General features: G+C 42.4%; 1 protein-coding gene across 1 annotated transcript in view; it reads left to right on the top strand.

Moving 5' to 3' along the window:
• The first annotated feature begins 988 nt into the window (after positions 1–988).
• The window catches only part of arid5b (AT-rich interaction domain 5B), a 79017-nt gene continuing 57878 nt past the window's right edge, over positions 989–22127 (top strand). Inside the window, exons 1-2 of the mRNA XM_034608167.1 lie at positions 989–1165; positions 12397–12631. Of these exons, the coding sequence (XP_034464058.1) occupies positions 12477–12631 (155 nt within the window). The 5' untranslated portion in view covers positions 989–1165; positions 12397–12476. The remainder of the gene's footprint in view (positions 1166–12396; positions 12632–22127) is intronic.

Here is a 22127-nt window from a genome sequence, read left to right as displayed (position 1 = left end):
TCTGAGGAATCAGTTGATAACCCTATTAACTCTCATGTAACATTGTTTCTTGAAGACATCCTCAGTGTCATTACTGTGAGAAATGTGCTTTCATACTGAACGTCTTTCACACAAGTCCTGGAAGACACGTATCCACAGAGCAACGCGTTAACGCAGAATACTGGCACAAATCCATCTTTTCGAGGCTGGAAAATGAGTGAAATTAGTGTGTTCTGTCTATGTATACAACATATAATGAGTCACGATTAAAAATTATTGGTCTGTTTATAGTTATACGGTAATATGTGGTCCAAACACGTGATTACGCGCCATATTAATGCGCCATAAAAACTGTATCGCCGATTTCCGCCATTAAATTAGCACATGGGTTTACGCAATGACTCCTGAAGGGTGTTTACTCTCGAAACGCATTTTTCCCACCGCTCGTCATCGACTGTACTCGATGTTTGAAACTCCACAGACGTGTGTTCCTTGCAGGACCTTCGGCAATCCATTCAAGCCAGCAAGTTTGGAGAGCGTGTTGAGTTTAATCAATTCATAACGTCGAGATGGAGCCGAACTCACTGAAGGTAACGTTTGTTATCAACCGTCGAATTGTTTGATTTTTTCGCTCTGCGGCTCGTCGTCGCCTTCCGTCCAAATGTCCTCATGTGTCTGAACCTGAGAAACTTTTACACTCTGCGGCTCATTCGACCACATCTGTGTCATATGTTGACCATCTAAAAATAGTTAGCCTGCATGATACTAATTGTGCGCAGAAAACAGGAGAAATGCTCAATGTGATATTCGCCAGCCGCGCGTAATTACGCACGAATGTTTTGAATGTGTTTGTGCCAACATATGATTTGTTTACAAAAATGAGTTGATAAAATCCATTCATTAATCTGTCTCGTTTGTTTCTCCTCTACAGTGGGTGGGCTCGTCTTGCGGTTTACATGGACCATATATATTCTATAAAGCCTTTAAATTTAACCGGGACGGCAAACCGAGGATTCTGTCTCTCGGAGACTTCTTCTTCGTCAGATGTAAACCGGAGGATCCTATTTGCATAGCGGAGCTTCAGCTGCTCTGGGAGGAAAGAACAAGCAAGCAACTTTTATCAAGCTCCAAACTTTATTTTCTACCCGAGGATACTCCCCAGGGACGGACAGTCGCTCACGGAGAGGTAGGACTGTTAATCGCCTGATGAATAATCACGCGTAATGTGTGTGATTTGTTTTTAATCGTGTCTTGTTCCTGTTCCTGTTTACGAGCCTCTTTTTTTTTTGTCATGAGCTGCATCTGTATTGCTGGTTTGCTGGTTGAATCTCTGGTGACATTCAGAGGCGCATGTATGGATGTTGACATTGATGTGTCCGGGCAGTGGAGGGACTGACCTACAGGCGCTATTTGGTTCCCCGGTCTTCCTTGAGCCTGTTTGTCTATTGTGGTGTCAACTGCTGAATGTGCACTTGTCCAGCTGCGCTCAATAAGGCTGCCGCTGCGCTCTATGGGGTTAATTGTGTTATAAAGGGGGAAAATCCGCAAGAATCCTGCGCCGGGGCTCCGTCGTCTCATTTCTCTGGGTGAAGCGTGTCAAATGCTGACATATGGGCGGAAATTGCGAAACGATAATGAATGCATGGGATCAATGTGGCTCAGATCGCTCGGTGCGATAGTTACTGGATATGTTGTAATGCCGCCTGATGTTGAAAGAGGCAGAGCTCTGGTAATAAAGCGGAGCCGAGCCAGCGCCGACACGTTTTAACTCCTCTCTCCACGCTTTGCATATTTTTTCCATGTGGACATTTCCATCCTCCCGACAATGTGAGACGTCCCTGTGTTACATTAAGGCGTTGTTGTTGGCACAGGGAGCTAATGGCTATGATTGACTGTGGCCATATGTGGCGCGTGTGATCCGGTTACATTGAATGGCATCACTCTGATCTTTGGAGGTTTTTTTTTTTTTTTTCTCACCGGCACAAATGATGATCTGTTCCCTCTCTGATTTTTCTTCATCCAGCGACTACATCGCTTTAATTGCTGCTCTGCGCCTGTGATCAGCGGCGACTCTCCGCTGCTGTTATATTGTTTATGGGGAAGGACAAAGCCGTGTTTGTACTTGACTCTTCCGCTGATGGTTTACTTACATTCTTTCCTCTTGAGTAATAGAGTGGCTATCGCATTTCCCTTTCATGAGAAAGATGGCTATTTATGGCCATTTGTGGAAGGATTTCTCCACGAGCGGGTATCATCTCCCGAAGCCTTCCTCGCTTTAGCCTTTAACACGCTGCAATTATTTAGTAATTACTTTGAGTGCATGCATCGTCGGTTCTGAGGCCACACTTGCGCAACGACATGTCAACTCCGCCCCTTTCCCAAAGACTTATTTGCATTGCAAAGTGCTTACATTCCACTCCATTGGTTAAATCTACCAGCAAAGAGCTGCACTGCCAATGCAAATGAATTATTCTCCAACAATTAAGGACAGAAAAGTGAATCCTACTACAGCTGCAGGTTGAGTATTAGATAACAGTGTGGAAACACTAGAGGAATGGAATTATGTCCCAACTTGCATCACAGCACTTAATCCTGCAAATGACATAGTCTAAAAACAGTTTAGGACATAAAGTGAAGCACAGGATCATTTTTAGTTTGTGTGTGAGGTTACATAAGACGAGTAAAAGTCATTCACCCACATGAATTATGCAGTAAGTGGCCTCACAGCACAATCCTGCACATGCAAATGAAATATTCTGAAACAATTACAGACAAAGTACATCACAGGGTCATTCTGCTGCTGTAGATCGAGTATGAGGTTACATAAGCAGAATTAAAGTCCTTTGCTCACATTAATTATGGAGCAACTTGCATCTCGTGACACAATCCTGTGAATGCTTATGAAATATTCTCAAATGATTAAGGGCATAAAGTGAAACACAGGATCATACTGCAGCTACAGTTTGTGTATTAGACAACAGAGTGGAGACCTTACAGGAGCATAAGTCATTTAAATGCATGTATTATCGCATAATCCTGCAAATGACACATTCGCAAACAATCTGGGACATAATGAAAAGTACCTGATCACACTACCGCTGTAGTTTGTGTATTAGATAACTTGGGAAGAATTAAAGTACCTCCATGAATTATGTAGCAGCTCCCATTACAGCTCACAATCCTGCAAATGAAATATTCTCAAGCAATAATCTTTCTCCCGCTGTAGTTTGTGTATCTCACAACATATGAGGGATAAAAGTCATTTAACCACATGAATTATGAGAGATTACAACACAATCCTGCAAATGAACATTGAATATTCGCACACACATTAAGGGCATAAACAACATCCTACTGTTGTAGTTTGTGTACTTGATAACAGGGTAGAAACATCAGAGCAATACAAATAATTCACCTGCATGAATTATGTAGCAACTTGCAAAGCAGCACAATCCTTCAAACACCAGAGACACATGCTCTTACTTTGAAGTTGCACTGTGATTATAGGAGAGGCTAGACCCATAAAGTGATATCATTCAGGGGGATGATATGTGTAAGTGAATGGAAGGTGCCTGCAGGCTGATCTCGATCAAAAGCCTCGTCGAACCCGCCTGCTCTCAGCGAATCGGACGACTTACTGTATATTACACGCTGGAAATTGCCCTGACAACTTAAAGTCACTTTATGACCTTCACTGAGCCCATTCAGATTCTCGCTGACTTTGCCCCACAACACTAATCTGCGCCGCATGAGTCAGCCAGGAGTGCTTACAGATGCAACCCGTAATCCAAAAAACAAACAGGAAGGGTGAACCAGCCTCGGAGAGCTGTGATATTAAAACAGGCTGGCTGTTAAAACCTGCGCCCGGGTGACGCACGTGTGAAAGGAATCATTTTTATTTTCTCTTTTTGAGGTGTTTTATTAAGCAGTTTATTAACCTCACATTAGTCACATTTTCTCCAAGGCTCTGGTTGCTTAATGTGCGGGGGGGGGGGGGGGGTTGCACGGAACTGTAAATCTGTAATTGACTGGCTGAAAATCAGGAGTTCAAATTAGCTCAGTGACTCATGCAGATATGAACTTGATAACTTGGAGCTCTCAGGAAGTGTGCTGTGTTCTCACGACCAGCGCAGGCCGCATCATGAGGTAAAGCCACAGCTCAGTATCAACGAGGCTCATGACACTTATTCTTAGATCAAGTTGGATTTACTCTCCAATTCTTTTTTTATTTTCTTCACTCAGCATGAAACAGAAACAGTTTGGGACACTTGACGTGCACGAAGCAGCCGGTGCAGCGTGATCGCAGCTCTTATCTTGTAGATAGCTATTATCTTAAGCCTGAAGCCAATATCCTTCAAATACCTCAACTTTGTTTCCCACCCCCAAGACATTACAGCTGTATATTGAACCAGCTCCGTAGAAGTGGATTACTGATTCACTCGTGTTCTCAGTGCTGAGATATGATGTAATTTCCTGGTTATTTCTCAGGTATTTGTTTGCTCTCAGCCTCTCCTGCGCCGTGTGTTGGGCTTGTTTTGCTGCGCTGTGCAGCCGCAAGAGGAACCAACCCATGACCTACTGTGCTTGTTTTTCTTCTGTCACCGGGTTGGAGGTCAATTTCCTTTTTAAACGCAGCCAGCTTTAAATTCAGTCGGCTCTGGCGCGGAAAATAAAAATAGTGATTCATTGAATAAACCTCGCTCTCGGTGCCGGCGTTTGCTTGGACGGCTGACGAGCACGTCCAGATAAAACTGTATTAATCTATTTATACTGAGTTAATTATTAAGTCCATATATGTGGAGGTGCCTCCATTTTTCATTGTATCTCAGCCTGACAAGCAGTGTTTACCCCCACCAGTTGAGCTCTGCCTGCTCTTTAAATAGGCTTTGTGTGGAGCTGCTCACCCATTATGACAAACCCTCTATTGGGGCCTCCGCTCTATTTGTCTGCCTGCAAACTGCCACCGACTAAACAGTCACATGTGTTTTTAAAACTCATTGAGTGACACATTATTTCTTCTCACTCCAAATGGCCTGCCTCTCCTGCTGGTGTGCTGCTCGCCGGCTGTAATACTTTCTGTTTTTTGGAGAGCGAGGAGAGAGCTGTTGTAGATAACAGCTCGCCGCATACAACACCCACTTATTGTATACTCGGCTTCAGGCGGTTAATTGCTTATGCTTATCTTATTTTATATATACCCCACTTTACTGCAAACACAGCGAGGGGCTCTTAATGGGAATCCACAACCTCGGAGAATATTTCTGGATCATGTTATATTAATGGGCTATTATCATCACCTCTGATTTCATCTGACCTCTCTTCTCCTCTATTCTGTCCCTGTAGCTGACAAGGCTTTGGCACACACACACGCACACACACACGCACACACACACGCACACATACACACACAGTGACAGGCTGGGGACTGCAGCAGTAGGCCAGTATTGATTGCTGTGGAAAACACTTTGGCATGTGTCCAGAGCCATTTCTTCGGTTCACGGCAGTCGTCCGTGCATGTGTTTCAGTGCTTGGAAAGCCAGCTTGTAGGGAAATTAGATTGTATTCATTTGCTGCTTCTTTGATTTTTCCTCAGGGAGAAACCCTGAATGGGTAATTCAGGCATCTGGGAAGCTAGTTGAGTTAAGTGTAAGTGGCTCAGATATGCAAGCAGCGTTTTGATGGATAAGGTCGTTCTGCTGAATGACTGGAGTGTAAATGTGATATGGCGCATTTATGCACTGATCTTTTCCATCCATACTGCTCTCTGGTCTTGGCCAGTCTGTGCATTATACCAAATCTCCCCATTCACACAACAATGGCAGGAATTTAGAGGTGGTGGTGGTGGGGGGGGGTGCACGTGTGCCTCCTCCTGCTGCAGAACAAGTCATTAACTCTGAACACTGCCCTCCAGTGAATTCCTCACCATTGCTGAAATAGCATGTAAATTATTACCAGCTTTTTAGGATAGTGTAATTTAAAACCTTTAAAATGGAATACCCAGGACTTCAAAGGCTATAAAAAGCCCTGCTAACATTTCCCATCGGTTTAGGAGTTGTCATTCCTGTCCTTCCAGCTCGTTTTCACCCAAACTCTTTTGTGTCTTTGTAGCCTAGTAATGATATGTTGCAGCAGCGGCTGGTTTGTCAACACGCAGGAGACGCTTGCTGCTCTTCAGCCCGGTTTTTTCCACTTTGTCATTGACTAACCACTTGTACAGGCAAACATTTGCCTTGATGCATGACTCCAGTGCCCCCAGCTACAGTGGATCGTTATTATAACCTTTTGAGGAGAATGTAGCCACAGATGAGAAACTCTTCCTTAATACTCCAGCCAATATTTTTCATTCTTAACTGTGGTGGAGAATCATTATGCTTTGTTTTTTTGTGTGTGTATGTGTGTGTAAATATGGGAGAGAGAGAGAGTGTGTGTTTGTGCATTTGCTAAAATACAAGGGTACAAAGCTGCAGTGATTCCAGGGAGCTGACGCAGCTTTTTCTCGGTGTCACCTTACATGATGGATGCCTCTCCCACTTTCGCGAAAGGCTTTTGAAAACTCCTGTTATCTCGCTATTTCTCTTTGTCATTATGACCGCGCCAAAATGCAAAGTTCATATATCACCGCGGCTCATGTGAGAGCAATCTCTTAATGGAATCGGTGAATAAAAGATGAGTTCAGCGCCCCGCAGATAGTACAGCAACTTTTATGCATATGAATAAACTGCATGCATTAAGTGCCAGAACATTATGTACAATAATTCTCACCTTTTTAAACGCTGCACCTTGAACTCTTTCTCGTCTTGAGGCAGTCTAAAAAAAAAAAGAAAAGCCCAACATATTGTAATTCAATTGTCCCTGGCTCACTCCCCAGAGCTGCTGTTTAATTCCCAGATAAGTTTGTTTTGGGACACTGAAGCCAAGGTCAGTCATGGGGAGGAGAGATAGATAATGAACTCATATTGTGTTTCATACCCCTGTTCTCTCCTCTCTCTCTCCCTCTCTCTCTCTCTTTCTCTCAACCTCTCCTCTCTCTTCCTCTCTCTTCCTCTCTGTCTCCTCATTGTCCATGTCACCATGTCCATTACTCAATTACTAATCTCCTTTGGCCTGAGGAATTCCAGCGCTGACCTCTCGGAGGCAGCAGGCTGAAACCTTCCCAGCATGACAGGAGCAGTGTGTGTGTGTGCATGTATGTGTGTGTGTGTGTGTGTGTACCGACAGTATAGAAAGACACCCACCCACTGGGAGCATGCATCCCTTTGACTCCCAAGCTGAAAGTCCTGTCCGAGCGATGCAACGCTCCGCCCCAGAACGCTGACAGTCAGGAATGTCTGCCCCACTGCTGGCGCGCAGTGGCACGGATTTCTCGCGGGGGAATTGTTCGCAGCGATATGGAATATTTCAGGGTGCATTGTTTCTAATTGGATCACCGAACATAGAATTCGGAATGTCCCTTACGCTCTGTTTTGCCACCGGTACACCGCTGCATCCATACAAATTGAATGATATGGATTTTACGGGCTTAATTTCAGCGAGATTGCCGGAGTCGTGCTGGAACAGAGTTATCTACAGTTTCACAGCAGAAGTCTGTTTTTTTCCCACTTTGAGTCCATTATGTGCAGTCATAGCAATAAATTCGCTCGGCAGTGTTTTCGGAGATATCATGCCGCAGCAGTAATAACATGAATTATTGATGGAAGTGCGGAGACAGAGTGTAACATTCAGCAGTTAATGTGTTACCTTGCATTTTAACTCGGTCCCGGAATGAGCAGTAGGCGAGTGTGTGTGTGTGTGTGCGTTCATCGACACACCCGAGGTGAAATCATACCAACACATTAAGACATGTGAGTGTAGGATTCCGAGTGTATAAATGCTCCTAATGCATCGGTGTAGGAAGTGTCAGTGAAATGACACCCGGCTGTTTGGTATGTTGCTGATGTGGAGTGTCACCTCTTGGCTGTGGGCTTGCAGTCCTCTGACCTATATTATCAAGTGGCCTGCTGGCTGTGTCTGCTGCTTTGCTAAACTATAAGCTGCCTAACTGGAAATGACAGCACAGTGTGGACGGGCGGCATTTACAGAAGAGCGAGGCCCCGAGTTTCTCTTTGAAACCCTGGAAAAATCCGAGTGGCGAGCAGGAGACCCCCGCCAGGCCGACGAATACCACGGGAATGATTCATCTTAATAGAGAGTGGAAACAATGAGTGGATTAATTGGTTTGGCAGAAAATTAATCAGCCACGGTATTAGTAAAGGATGAATTATTTGAGTCATTTACTAAGCAGAAACATAGGGCTACAACTAACTAATATTCTAATTATCAATCAGTCTGCCAATTATTGTTAAAGTCATTGATTTGTTTAAAAATACGTGAACATGGTCCAGTTTGAACCTTGTTATGTGTTGTTTTGTACAGCCAACAGTCGGAAACCCCAAGATATTCAGTTTACTTTCATAATACTCACATTTAATAGGTCACAAGCAGAGAATTATGGGCACTTCTGTAAAAAACAAACATGATTTCAATGAGTTATTGACTGTCCAAATAGCTGCAGATTGATTAATTGATTGTTGTTGTGTCAGCGCTGCAAAAATGTCAAACGTTCACAGGTTGCAGCTTCTCATATTTCAAATAGTTGCTGCTCACTTCACTTTATCTGATTTGTGGATTGAGTATCCGTGCGTTTCGCACCCTGCTGGTTGGACACAAAGTATCGGGATCATTTTTCACTGTTGAGTCTTCATCAGCTGAAATATTAATTGAATCGACAGATGATACAGAAATGAGAATAATCACGTGCTGCAGCCCTGGTTCGATCCAGCTCTCACTGTTGTTTGGCTGCTCTACTCAATAACTGACTTGGTTGGCTGCTTCTCAGAAACCCCGGCACGTTTCCTAAGTCTACAGTATTTGCTTAAACACAAACCATAAGCCCGAGCTCAGCTTCCTGACTGAATGTGCTGCATCACAGCAGCTGAAACTGCCTGGTAAAGTAATAAATACAAGCAGAATGGCACTCAGCAGAGCGCACACTGCCGTCAAGGCCCGACTGTCCTCTTTAATTCAATCAAACCGCACCAAGTTACTTAAACTCAGAGATATCAGGCCCCTCTGTGTTCTTTCATTAAGATCCATGAACTATTCCTCTGGAAATTGGTGGAAATGTCAAAATAAAAGCTCTATTTTGCAATGTTGAAGAAAGTGATAGAAGATTCCTGGATCCACACCAAAATTTAAGGGGCTCTTCTCTGACCCATACTGCATCTTTTCACCAAGTTTCGTGGGAATCCATACATCAGTTTCTGTGTAATGCTCGTAACAAACAAGTAAACAAACAAACAAACTAACACCAATAAAAACACAACTTCCTTGGCGGAGGTCGAAATAAACAGTCTATGGCAAAGCTAATGGTTGAATCCTGTTGTTGTGTTTTTTTCTCTCTTCGAGCCTCGGCTCAGTTCATAGACTGATTATATTCTGGCCTGTGTTGACAGCTGCTGAATTGCTCTCACCTGTTGTGTTTTGGTCCTGAGCCGAACAAGTCCCCGAACAGGATCTGTTGACACTCGCACAAGGCACCGTGTCATTCAGCTGATTGATATGGAGGGAACGGCTGTGTGCTTTTAAGATTTGCTGGTGCTGCGTGGACGCTCCGGTGTGCTATTGAATTACTTGAAGCGTTGCTATTTGCCTCATACATCAGCAGCAGAACATTCAGTGCATTATTTTTTTCTGTTTTTTTGTTTCGGACGGACTGAAGTAGAATATTCGGTGGTTTTGTTTCTCTGTGTGTTTGCCGTCAGTAGATCGCATCAAAGTACAGTAGCTAATTCTGCAGAGATACAGAGCCGTGTGGTTTTTTGGCTGCAGGCTGAAGCCTATTTACTGTTACTCTATATTATTCAAATGGCCTGCTTTTCTGACGGCAGGAGCGGCAGTCAGTTTTTCATTGCACGGAAAGCTGGTTACAAGCACCCGGCACCACTTGACAGCTGAAGACAGCTCATTATAAGAAGACCGAAAACCCATGTTTGATGTTTCTACTTAGTGAGGGAGGCACAGCTATATCAAGCTATCCCTCGCAGGCTTTTCCTTTATAAGGAAATACTGTCTCCAACTGGTTGGGATTTGATATGCCTGTATAGTTCCAGATGATGTGAGGAGTGAATATAGGTAATTGTACAGAGAGACTGTGAAAAGCTGTTTGTTTTTTAGAAAATGGAGATGAAATAACAGGAACTCTTTGAAAGGATCCATTAAAACATGGGGGATGCAGCGTCAGATGCCAATAAAAAACAAAAAACTTTGCATTTTAAGCTCCACAAAGGGAAGGTTTTTACTGCAGAGTTGGGATTTTATTTGTTTGCATGGGGGTATTATTTTATTGCATGCACCGTCTCTATATTCATACAGGACATAAATGAGTGTTATTTTAATGTCAGGCTCTTTTGAGGGGAAATGTGTCCAGGGACGCAGATGCCTGCTAAATTGGAGATAACCAATGTAAACATCAGAGACCGACTTGGAGCCTGTGTTTCTGCCCTGTACACATCTGTCCTCCAGATTTCCCTGTTTCTGTAATAGCCATCGTCCAGCACACCACTTCACTCTGTTGGTTACAAGCACTTCATCCATTAGCCCTTCAAATGGAAACACATTTAAGGATCTCTGCTTCCTTCCCTCTCTGTCGGACTCGTAGTTCTTTGAGCATGAGAGTTATTAAAAGACGTTGAATCAACCTTGGAGAAAAAAAAAAAAAGAGGTCGAGGCACACACTGGTAAGAGAGCAAATCTTATTAAGTGAGCCAACTGAGCAGACTGAAGTATGTACACAAAACCGCCGCGGCTATATCCAGCCCTCAGTGTCAGCCGTGCACGTCACCGCTATGGATTTACATTTATAGTTTCCTGACAGTGTCACATTAATTTGACTGTGTGTCAGGGAGACCACTGGCTCGCAGCTTTCTCCAGTTCATTCATTACACCCTTCGCTCGAACCAATTACATTTCTTCTACTCCTCTACACTTTTGAAGGTGTAATCATAGCCACAGAGTGTGACGCAGGATTTAAATGCTATAAAAAAAAAACTCAGCATTCACGGTGAATACGAGGAGCCCTGACTTCCCTAAATGCTAATCGGAAAAAGTCCAAAAAACATATCTGTCCTCATCGACATTGATTTAACTGCGTAAATTCAATTCAGCAATTGCCCACATCATCCATATTCATGCCGCTGTAATTTACTTATATGTGCATCCACAGCCGTAATGCTGCTCGACGGTCAAACCAATTATTTCATAAATTAGGACGTTAGGACGACTTGTTTGTCCTGTTTCTTCCACCGACTCCAACTTTAAGCCGTTTTCTTTAAGCCCGTCTTTCCACAACCTTTGAGCCTGATTATGTCGCCTCACACGGCCAAACATGACTAACCACTGTTGGAATGCAGCTACATTCACTTAAGCACTTTACTTAAATGCACATGTGAGGTATTTGTACTGTAATTAACTTCATACTTGGATTTCAGAGGTAAATATTGTCAAGTATATAATCATAGAAATTAAATTGTGAGTCATGATTTATAAGTGATCAAAAGTATTATGTTTATCAGTATTATTGCGTTATTGTTAAAATGTGCTGGAAAAAGTTTTATATCTAAATAATAATAATCAAAAGTAATAATATAGCACCAACACCATATCGAAAGTGCAACGTTAACATTGTAGAAGGAAGGTTTGAGCTTCTTTTTGAAACTTCAAATATAAAAGCAACACAACCATTATGAATTCAGTATGTGCCTGTACGAACAATACAAGCATATGTAAACATAACATTTAACGAGCGGAGGCGGAGGAGAGAAGGTTGAGAACTCGTTATGTCGAGTCTAGACGCCGAGCACAAATATCTGAGAGTCAGGACAATATATCAGTGTTGTTGGAAGCTAGCAGTGGCTCACTACTACACTATATAATCACATGTGTTAGTGTTTCTGTTTTTCTTAAGTAAAGGAGCTGAATTGTACTTCAGTGGGGGTTACAATGTGAAAATAGCCTAATGTAGAAAGGCAGTGGTTTTAGGTCTGTAGAGAAAAGTTCCCTCTGCTTAGTTGCAATGATTTCTAATGCAGTTTGCAGTTTGCAGGAAGTAACAGCTTTATCTGTTATTTTAATCCCAAAGTGTTTCCACAAGTTTGTACAGAGTGAAGAATTTGTTTGTAGATATCACTTTCAGAAATTCAGTTATGCGTAGCTGCAGATATGCGTATTTATTTCTTTATTTGTTTCTATTTAACAAGCACTTTTAGAGAAAGTTGTAAAATTCTTGCACTGGTAGATGATCCTTAACCTTTGCATGCTGCATATCTACAGCTCCCATCATTCTGCTGATTGTAATTGGGGTTCTGCCCTGCCTCATTTCAGCACGAGGTAATTGCAGTGTGTGAGAAGGTGATTGTTCGGCTGGAGGACCTGGTGAAGTGGACGGTACCGGACTTCTCAGGATGGGCCCACGGTCTGAAGGCCGAGCCTCTCAAAGCCTCCGTGCTCCGGGAGCTGGGGACCAACGGGAGGCGGGAGGCCCTGCACCGCTACCGGGAGAGCACCTTGACCAGCGGCCTCAACTTCAAGGATGTCCAGAGGGAGAGGGCACAGCTAGGTGAGCGCCGGCATCTTTCCATAATGTTACTGCAGTGTCTCCAGCCTCTCTCTGCTGCTGTGTTGAATGTTTATGTATTTGTGTCCTGTCTCCTCCATAAATCAGATGATTTTTATTGTCCTACGCTCGGTTTAACAAGTGCTGTCTTGACTGGAGTAATTCATCAGGATATAGTTGGTATTCCTCCCGATATAATGAGCTGAGAATCGCACTAATAGAGGCAAGCTAGAAGTAATGGCCGCGTGTCTGCCAACGCATGACCATCCTGCTGTATAACAGTTTTGTTTTCTGACTCTAGCAACGATCACATAATTCAGCTCGTAATGTCTTTTTAAATAATTAAGTTGCATCAAACTGCCGTCTCCAGCACCTCTGATACCTCCTCGCCCGTCAAACCCTGCTCATAATTGACTGTGTATCTCCGCAGCTTTAAGGATCATTTTGGTTGTGTGTCTGAATGGTTGTCTGGCGTATTCATCATGTGCACGGTGCCATTAACTGTCGGGGAATGTTTGATTCCTGCACCGGTTCTCTCGGGGTCCTCGCTGCAGTTGTGAATCGGGTTCAAAATAGAGCTGGATTGTCTCCGCAGATGACTCACCTGATGCAAATAGGAAACGCTGCCGTTTGAGTCTAATAATCAGAAAGAACATAATGTTCCCTTTGAAGCCGGTTTCCCCACTTATTTGCCTCTCTCTCTCTCTCTCTCACATGGCTCAGATGTAATGCCTAATGCTGATTAGAATGGTATAATGTAGCTTAGCCAACACGCCGGGAAAAAACCGTCAGAATTACAGTACCTCTTGTCAGGTTGTAAGTATATATAGTGGTGATTAAAGCCAGTTTAGCTTTATGATCCTCGATTAAGTCATTTTAATAATCATGTACGCCTAAAGCCTACGTGGAAGTTAAACTGCCATAAAAAATATGAGCCTTCCTCAGTGGAAAACTGGATTATTGATGACTCCTGTTCTGTTTTCTGCCCGGGCTCTTCCAGGAAGAGGAGCTATTGTGTGTTCGCTGTGCGCTGCTGTAATGCCCTTGATTACTCGACATTGCTTGAATCTCATACACAAAAAGGACAAGAGGATCGATAGTGGAAGCTTTGTTGTTATTCCAGTAATCAATACAGTTTGATTGTGCTTGTGGGTGTGGATGTGATTGCTTGCTTTCATAAATACATTTGTCAGCCTGCTTCTTAAATGATATTATGTTCCATATCACGGCTTCGCATAAACGCGCTGTTTCATCTAGATTTTATAGATTTATCTGTTGTCAGTGTAATAACCTGACGCTATTGTTGCTGAGGGTGTGTGTGTGTGTGTGTGTGTGTGTGTGTGTGTGTGTGTGTGTGTGTGTGTGTGTGTGTGCGTGCGTGCGTGTGTATGTGAATGTGCTGCTAATGAGCGGTGCTGCCGTTAATGACTCCATCAGGCTGTTTCTAAATGCACTTGTCACTCCGATGGGACACTCCGCCAGAGAATCTGCCCACTCAGCAGAACGGGCTCAGACTCTGGCAGGGCACCAGAGACACACGCATGCGCACATGCTTTGATGCACACGCATATTGCACACGCACACACACACATAAACTGACACATGCATACATGCTACACACCAACAATCAGTGGTGTGCACTCACTTGTCCATTAGTTTGTTTGTTCACTACATCTTTGGCGTGTGTCATTTGTTGACAGTCGAACAATATGAGAGGGGCAGAGAGTTTGGGAGACAGAGAGAGAGAGAGAGGGAGAGAGAGAGATCACTTATTCATCAAGGCAAATGCATGTTAGTCTGAGCAAGGGTTTGCATAGAAATATGAAATGTGCCACTGCAATGCTGCTGACTACCCGGATGAAATATTCATGTCACAGCAGCAGATCAGATATATCAGTCCCCTTAAAGCGTCCTGTAGCTGAATGTTCGTAATTCTGTGTAATATGTGTGGCTCATTGACTAAACAGACTTTTTTATGACAGAGCTCTACATCTTTTTATTTTTTTATTTTTATGAACAGAACAGCCTGAAGTGGCTCCTCGCCGTATTACTTGAATGATGCATTTGCTGATTGTTATTCTCGGGCTGATCTGTAGCTATGTCGGAGGAATTGGATTGTTCCCCCATAACAGGATACTGCAGCAGCACCACAAGCTGCACAGAAACACCATTGTGAGCTAAAGAGCAATAAAGTGTGCCATTGTTATCGAGGGAAACTGCACTCCACTCCCCCCCCCCAAGTGCATATCCTAACTTTTCCTGGCACGCTGCCAATGCGAATTAAGAGCGCTGTTATGTATTTTTGTCTCAAAGGCAACGTATGAAAAATACTGTGAGACATAAGCGTCTCCAAATAGCAGAATGTAATATTGTGTTGTTCTTGATCAGGGAATTATAGACTGGAGAGTGAACAAAGCCCTGTTCTGTCCACGGAAATGCAAACAGATCGAAATCAAAGATGCACGCACGGAGTGAGGTAATTAATTACAGAAACAAGTGACCTTCACTTCTGTCCTGCAGCATCCACGGCTGCGATTCTGCAAGAGCTGCGAGGCAGAGAGATGATTGGGATCATAATTCAAATGCCAACTTTATTCAGGCTTTGGGACGCACAGTTTTAAAAGAGTGGACCACGAGGCATGAAGGCCTTTGTCACAGTCCTTTAAATCATTAAAGAATCATTGAGGTCATCGGCATGTTGAAGGAACAGTCAAATATTTTGGCAAACGTGCGTAATTTGTTTTATTATTAAGAGTGAGATGAGATAATCAATACTGCTCATGTTTTTACAGCTAAAATGCAGGTTAGCTAAACTTAGCATAAAGGAAACAGGAAATAAAAAAGCTAGCATGATTCTGTAAAGACGTAGTGTTGGCAGATGTATGATAATTATTGTATTTGCACGAATTTGATCATTTTGTGATGGTGTTATCAGTTGTAAACTGGATAGTAAAATATGGATCACATCTGTGTTTACGCATCTCTTCTCACGTGACGTCTTTTCAGCTTAACACAAGTCCTTCCTGTCTCCTGTTTCAAAATAAGAGCCTTGTGCCTTGAAAGGGATCATTTGGAAATCTCGACTCAGCTTTCGAAATGTTTGTATTGATCGTCCAATCCCGTACAGACGTAACAATACAATGCGTGAATTGCTTTATCACGAGTTTGATGAGATTATCCTTATCGCTCTTGTCATAAAGAGTTGAAACGGGGGGGAAACCAGCGTGATTCTGGACAGAAGTATCAAAAGCATGCAGACATTGTTTTATTATCAAGCGTTAGATGATACTGCTGTTTGTATAGAACACGTGACAGGCAGTTGGTTATTTAGCTAAACTTAGCATGAAGTGTGGAAACTGGAAAATTGATGATGCGATACTATACGGACGTAACAAAATCATAATTGTTTTATAATTAAGCATTAAATGAGTTGATCTATCATATTTTTACAGTAAATGTGAAGATACCACTGATACCACACATTCCCCCTGTCTCTAGTTTATTCAGCAAAATACATAAATAAATATATATTTGCTGTGAACATCATGTAAGATATGTGACATTCAATCCCATTAACGTGCTTAAAAAACACTTAGAAATATTTCATCCTCTTCTTGTGGAATTTGAGGGACACTTTTGTTTTTCAGTTTCATTATTTCTGAGTGCGTGGAGTATGTTACAGTCCTTACGTAATCTATGTAACCAACTTAATGCAAAGTGTCCACTCAGTTTATCTTGTTGTGAGTATTAGAGCTTTATATTTTTTACAGTTGAAGCCACCAGGGATGGTTTCCTAGGGAAGTTTACATTCTGCCCCTCTATCTCTCCCCAGAGAACTGGCCTGATTCTTTTTTTTTTTTTTTCATTGCCGCCTGCCGAAATTGGTTTCTGGTCGTATACTACGAGGCCGAGCGTTGGAGAGAAACTGTATCTGCTGATACAGTTTGTTGGCTTGTGCCGAGAGCCATAAATGGAAAATGATAATAAAAAAAAGGAACACACGCACACAAAGGATGGCTCTTGCTCACAAAATAGCTCAATAGGTTTTTCTGTCTTGTCTTTCTTAAATTCGAGTCCTCAGTGCGGAAAGCGCTGAGCAGATTGTGAGTTGAGATGATGTGGAGGATTATACAAGGTCACAGCCCTGATTCCTGCGTTCAGAAAACATGGAGGGAGCTCCTGACTCCTGTGCTCACCTATAGGATCATCTGCAGCTGACTCATCCCTCTGCGAGGATCAGGGATCTGAGAAAACATTCAAAGGAACCATGCAGCCTGAGGAAGAAAAAATATACAGTGGATTGCAAAATCATGAACCCTTCCACCTCGGCTTTGTGCCGCAGCACCTTGTGAAAAGCAAACAATTGACCCCATTAAATCGCAAAATAATATTATTGGGTCTGACTTTTATCTGGAGAGATCAGAAATATTTCTTTTAAATACACGTTTCCTGCAGTGCTGCATATTAAAGCAGTTGTAATTGTGCGGTTTGACCCACCGTCACATCGGGCTCAAGCGGAGAACTGGAGGCTGCATGATGGATTAAATATCAGAAAACATGAACATTTTTCATAGAATATTCAGTAAGTGATGGTAACGAAGGTCAGTTATTATTATTATTCAAGGAAAGACATGTTCGTCATGCGGCTCTTTCGCTGGATGAAAAGCTGCAAATGCTGCGTTTTGATGGATGTTTTACTTCCAGCGTCTCCGTCGATGCCCTGACTCAAATTGGCGAGATAGATTTACATTCAAAATGCACTTTGTTGTGAGTTGTATGTACAAAAATAATTATAATTATGGATTTTTTTTATTTTTCTGTTATCCATAATAACTGACCTTCCTTATTGTGTATGTTGTATATTTTAGGCGCATTGCATTAATTTGACTGGTGCGTTTGTTCCACAAGTATATATTTTTTTCAGGAGTGATTTCGGAGCACTTCAAGGCCACTTGTGGTTGTAGCAGCTGATGATTAATGTAGGAGAACTTCTCCAGTTGATAGTAACATGACAGTTTAAGGTTAACGCTTGTCAGAGTCAGTGAGAGGCCTCAGCAGTCTGAGTTCATCAAACACCTTGATTGATTGATTGAGTCTTGATATTTTTACAGTTTAACCACAATCTTTAATTTGCATATCTATAAATACATAGAAAACACAAATGTAAGGACATATGAACAAATTAATGGTGAAAAACAAGCACTTTATTTACATTATATATGAACATAAATGCATTTTTCTGCAGAGTTAATTCTGATAAACGTTGATACCAACATGTCTGTGAAAGGCTCGTTCCTGGTCGATATTATTGACCAACCAATAAATTAGTAGAGCTCCACGTTTAGTACCAAAGTCTTTGTTGTGGCATTGAGGTGGACGGAGATAATGAATAAAAGGGAATTTCCTTCTAAGAAACTGACTTACTGAAGATATTAAAGCCAAATATTCGCGTCACATAAACCTTGGGTAGAATAAGACTGTGGATGTTGTCCAATATCACTTATATTGGAAGCTGTTAGGAAGATATATCTTACTGGTTAGTATAAACAGGAGGAATAATTATTTAAATTCTGTTACTTTCTAATATGTAGGCTATGCAATGACACCTATTATTTGAATACGTTATTTTTAAATTGTGAACTTGTAAACCTCACAATGACGAGACTAATTTAATGTGAGCTGTGAACAGCTGCTCAGTTTCCTTTGTGCATTGTAATGTGCAACAATGAGAGAACGTTTAAAAAAGACTAAATACATAAACTAGATTTTGATACTTTTGCAGCACGAAGTCTCTTCTTGTTAAAAGCTGCTTAGGATTAGTGAGCAGTCTAACATTGGAACACATTTAAACATTAATTTATGTGATCAGCGCTAAATTTACATTGACTGAGCCTGAAGGTCTGCGAGGAACCGTACAACACCATTGGAGTTTTTATTTATTATGCATATACAACCACTTGGCTATTGGGTTCCCTTGATATCGTTGCATTTCAAGATTCTTTGCAGCCGCGTGCCCGCTCGGGGATAGAATCACTGTGCTTCCTATTCTGATGCAACATCTGATCTGTATGCCAGGTTTCACACGTATGCCCGAGTTGATATTCCGACAATATTTCAGTCGGAACATTTCAATTTGATGTAGGGGTAGATTCTGTCCCTTTTCAGAGGCTGCTCAGAGCGTCACAGAGTGTTTATGCGGGTTGGGGCTGGCGATAAGGAAACAGACAGATGCTGTCTTCTCATGCTTGATTTGTCTCGCTGACAATACAGAACAATATTTGGGACTTTGAGCCACTATCACACGCGAAAAAATGTTTTTATGTTTCCACTGCAACGTGGGAAAAAAGGAGTAAGCGGTTTTCCTGGAAAAGATAAAGCGCGCGTGCTGCGGTGCTACAAGAGTAATGGTATGTTGTGACTGTGACGGAGAAAGAATGCCGTGCTTTTGTAAGACACACCACACTGTACTCCTCCAGTCACAATCTGTGTCAGATTGTGTCGTTTACACTTGTTTGCTTCCCGCCCCTCAAACATATTCCTGCCTTTTTTCCGCAGAGCTAATTCAACAAACTGCCCGAAATCCCCATTTGAAGTAATTTAATTGAGTGTATGTATTGATTATGTGCCTCTCCCGCCCCCCCCTTCCCCTGTGTTTTTTTTTTTAAGGGGTAGGGTGGGGGGGGGGGGGGGTGTTGTTATGGCGGTATCTTCTTCATTATGCTCAGACCTGTAGGAAAGAGAATCACAAGCTGTTTTTCCTCACTGATGTGCTCATATCATTAATTCCCTTCTGACTGTGGCCTGGCCGGAAGCCAGAGAATTCTAAATCTGTAAGCAGTAAATTGTGTGCTGGGGTGGAAAAATCTATTAGATGTTTGAGCATGCCTCGAATTTGAATGGGAGAACGAGAGAGAAAGACACACTGTGAGAGAGAAAGAGAGGGAGGGAGGGAGGGGGAGAGAGAGAAGTGGGGAGGGGGGGGGGGGGGGACCACCCAGCACACCAGCCATATCCTGTTATGCCTCACGCCGTAATCAAATTCAGCTTCTTCGAATAGCTATATTCATTAATAATTTGTGTTATTTTATTTCTGGAATGTCACATAATGTGTTTTTTTCGACTCGCACGAGGGAGGGGAGGGAGGGGGGGGGGGGACAGGGAGGGAGGGGGGGGGGAGGACAGGGAGGGGAGGGGGGGCTGGAGGCTGGTGCATGGTTAAACAATGAGAATGGCCTCAGAGGAAATGAAGAGCTCCGTCTCTCCATTAGCGAGCTCTGAAACAACAGTTGTGTCTCTCCTCTCTCCATTAGTCAGGTCTGGAACAACAGAGATGCTATTGATGTGACCTCTGCCAGGCATCTTAAACAGGCGGAGGGGAAGAGTGCGGCTTCCCTCACGAGCACTAATCCATCCACCTCTACAGGAAAAAAAAAACTAATTTCCTCATATTTATTTAATGAAAAGCCTCAAAATCACAAGGACCAGGAGTCTTTTTTTGAAATTTTTTTTTTTATCTCAAATTGTGTGTTGATTTAGGAACACTTCCCCTTTTTCTTTCTCTTAAACAAATTGCCTGCCACTTCTCGTTACAGCCTGACTCATACTTAAGTGTTACCCAACCGGCAGCCTTTCTGGAGAGATTTCCGCATTTGTCTTTGTCAAAACGATGCTCATTGCAAGTATTACAGCAACATTAATATTTCAGTGCAGATTTGCGCTTTGTGCACGTCTCTCTCTCTCTCTCTCTCTCTCTCTCTCTCCCTGATTCGTCTCTTTCTCCCTCACAGTTTGGCTCATGCTGTCAGATAGATAGATAGATACGGGTGATTCTGTGCAGCTCAGTAGGCTTTCTAGACATCACAGATTGTACAGTGAATAACTCTGCATATTTTTATGAGCACGCCAGTCCATCTGCTTTATGAATACATGTACAACTACCCTCTTCTCCTCTGGACGTCCTGCGGCGCACGAGAAGGAACTTGAAAGTCAAATCAACATTAAGAAATCTCGGCTTGTGAAAGGAATTTGAACAGTGGTGGAATTCAAGTTTGGACTCAAAGTAATTTGAGCCACTTGATATTACTGAGTATTCGCATTTAATGTCACTTCATATTCTACTACAACAGGGAAAATAATGACGAGACTTTTTATTCCACTATCATTATTTGACAGTTGGGGGTAGTAATTTTTACATATAGTAAAATGATAAAATTATATTTTTACAAATTAAACTATTATTTTATTTAAAAAATGAATGTTAACCAGATATAATGGAAAATTTCACTTACACATTCATTCATCAGTAATAATAATCCAATAATGGCTTAATACTCGCAGTAGCAGTTTGTACTGAGTAGGCCCATGAGTACTTTTTACTGTAAGTACATTTTACTAACTTTGACATATGCAGTGCAGGACATTTACTTGTAATCAAGTATTTACACAATGTTTTATTCACTTAAATCAATTTAACTTTTTCCACCACTAAATAACTTACAGCATGAACCCAATATGTCTGATAGATGCATGATTCCGATTATTGTAGAATCTGCGGGAAGTGAATCTAGAAATGTGGAGACTTTCATTCCACACCAATGTCAACAGAGAACACAAGATTTAGTACACACACACACACACACACACACACACACACACACCACACACAACACACACACACCGGACACAGGGATTTGTTGCTGTGTGCTGTTGGGTTACTGTGCCTTTAAAAGATCCTGTTCTATTTCTGAATAACACCAATGACTTACCTTGGCTGAGCTTGTTGTTTACCTCATGTAATAAGAATGACTGCACAATGATAAGAATAACTTGATGACATCCAGAATGTCAGGGTGTGTGAACTAATTACCGCTAAATACCTGTTTAATTCTTCCTAGGCGTTACAGTATTGTGCCAAGGTAATAAATAAATACATGGAATAAAGAATAAAGCTCTTGCAGCTGATTTCAGATCAGTTTCTCAACATTCACTTAATGTCTGTCGTCATCTGTAAGGCAGAAGTGATGCGGGGGGGGAGGGGGGGGTCACGGAGCCATGGCTGCAGGATGAATACTGTAGTACACCGTATGGAAGATGGACTTATACCCTTGTAGAATAACATAGTGTTCATTTCACAGCACAGAGGTAATGCATTTTTCCTGCATTGGAAGGTAATTGCAATGGGGGCTTTGATAGATTCCAGACCTTTGGTGGGAGCTGTGTGTGTGTGTGTGTGTGTGTGTGGGTGTGCGTGGGTGTGTGTGTGTGTGTGTGTTTGTGTGGTGGTGTGTGTGTGTGTGTGTGTGTGTGTGTGTGTGTGTGTGTGTGTGTGTGTGTGTGTGTGAGTGCGCTCACACACATTCTTGCTGGGGTACATAACTGCTCTTAATGCTTTTATTAGGCCGAAGAAATACAAATGGCGTAATCTGTATTTGTAAAGTATCTGTGTGCAGGTGGCGTAATATATTTAGCTTTCTTTGAATATATTGACTGCCAGGGGAGT

The sequence above is a fragment of the Hippoglossus hippoglossus genome, chromosome 15 (genome assembly GCF_009819705.1).
Source record: "Hippoglossus hippoglossus isolate fHipHip1 chromosome 15, fHipHip1.pri, whole genome shotgun sequence".
Classification (NCBI taxonomy): domain Eukaryota; kingdom Metazoa; phylum Chordata; class Actinopteri; order Pleuronectiformes; family Pleuronectidae; genus Hippoglossus; species Hippoglossus hippoglossus.
This window is presented reverse-complemented; position numbering and strand designations above follow the sequence as displayed.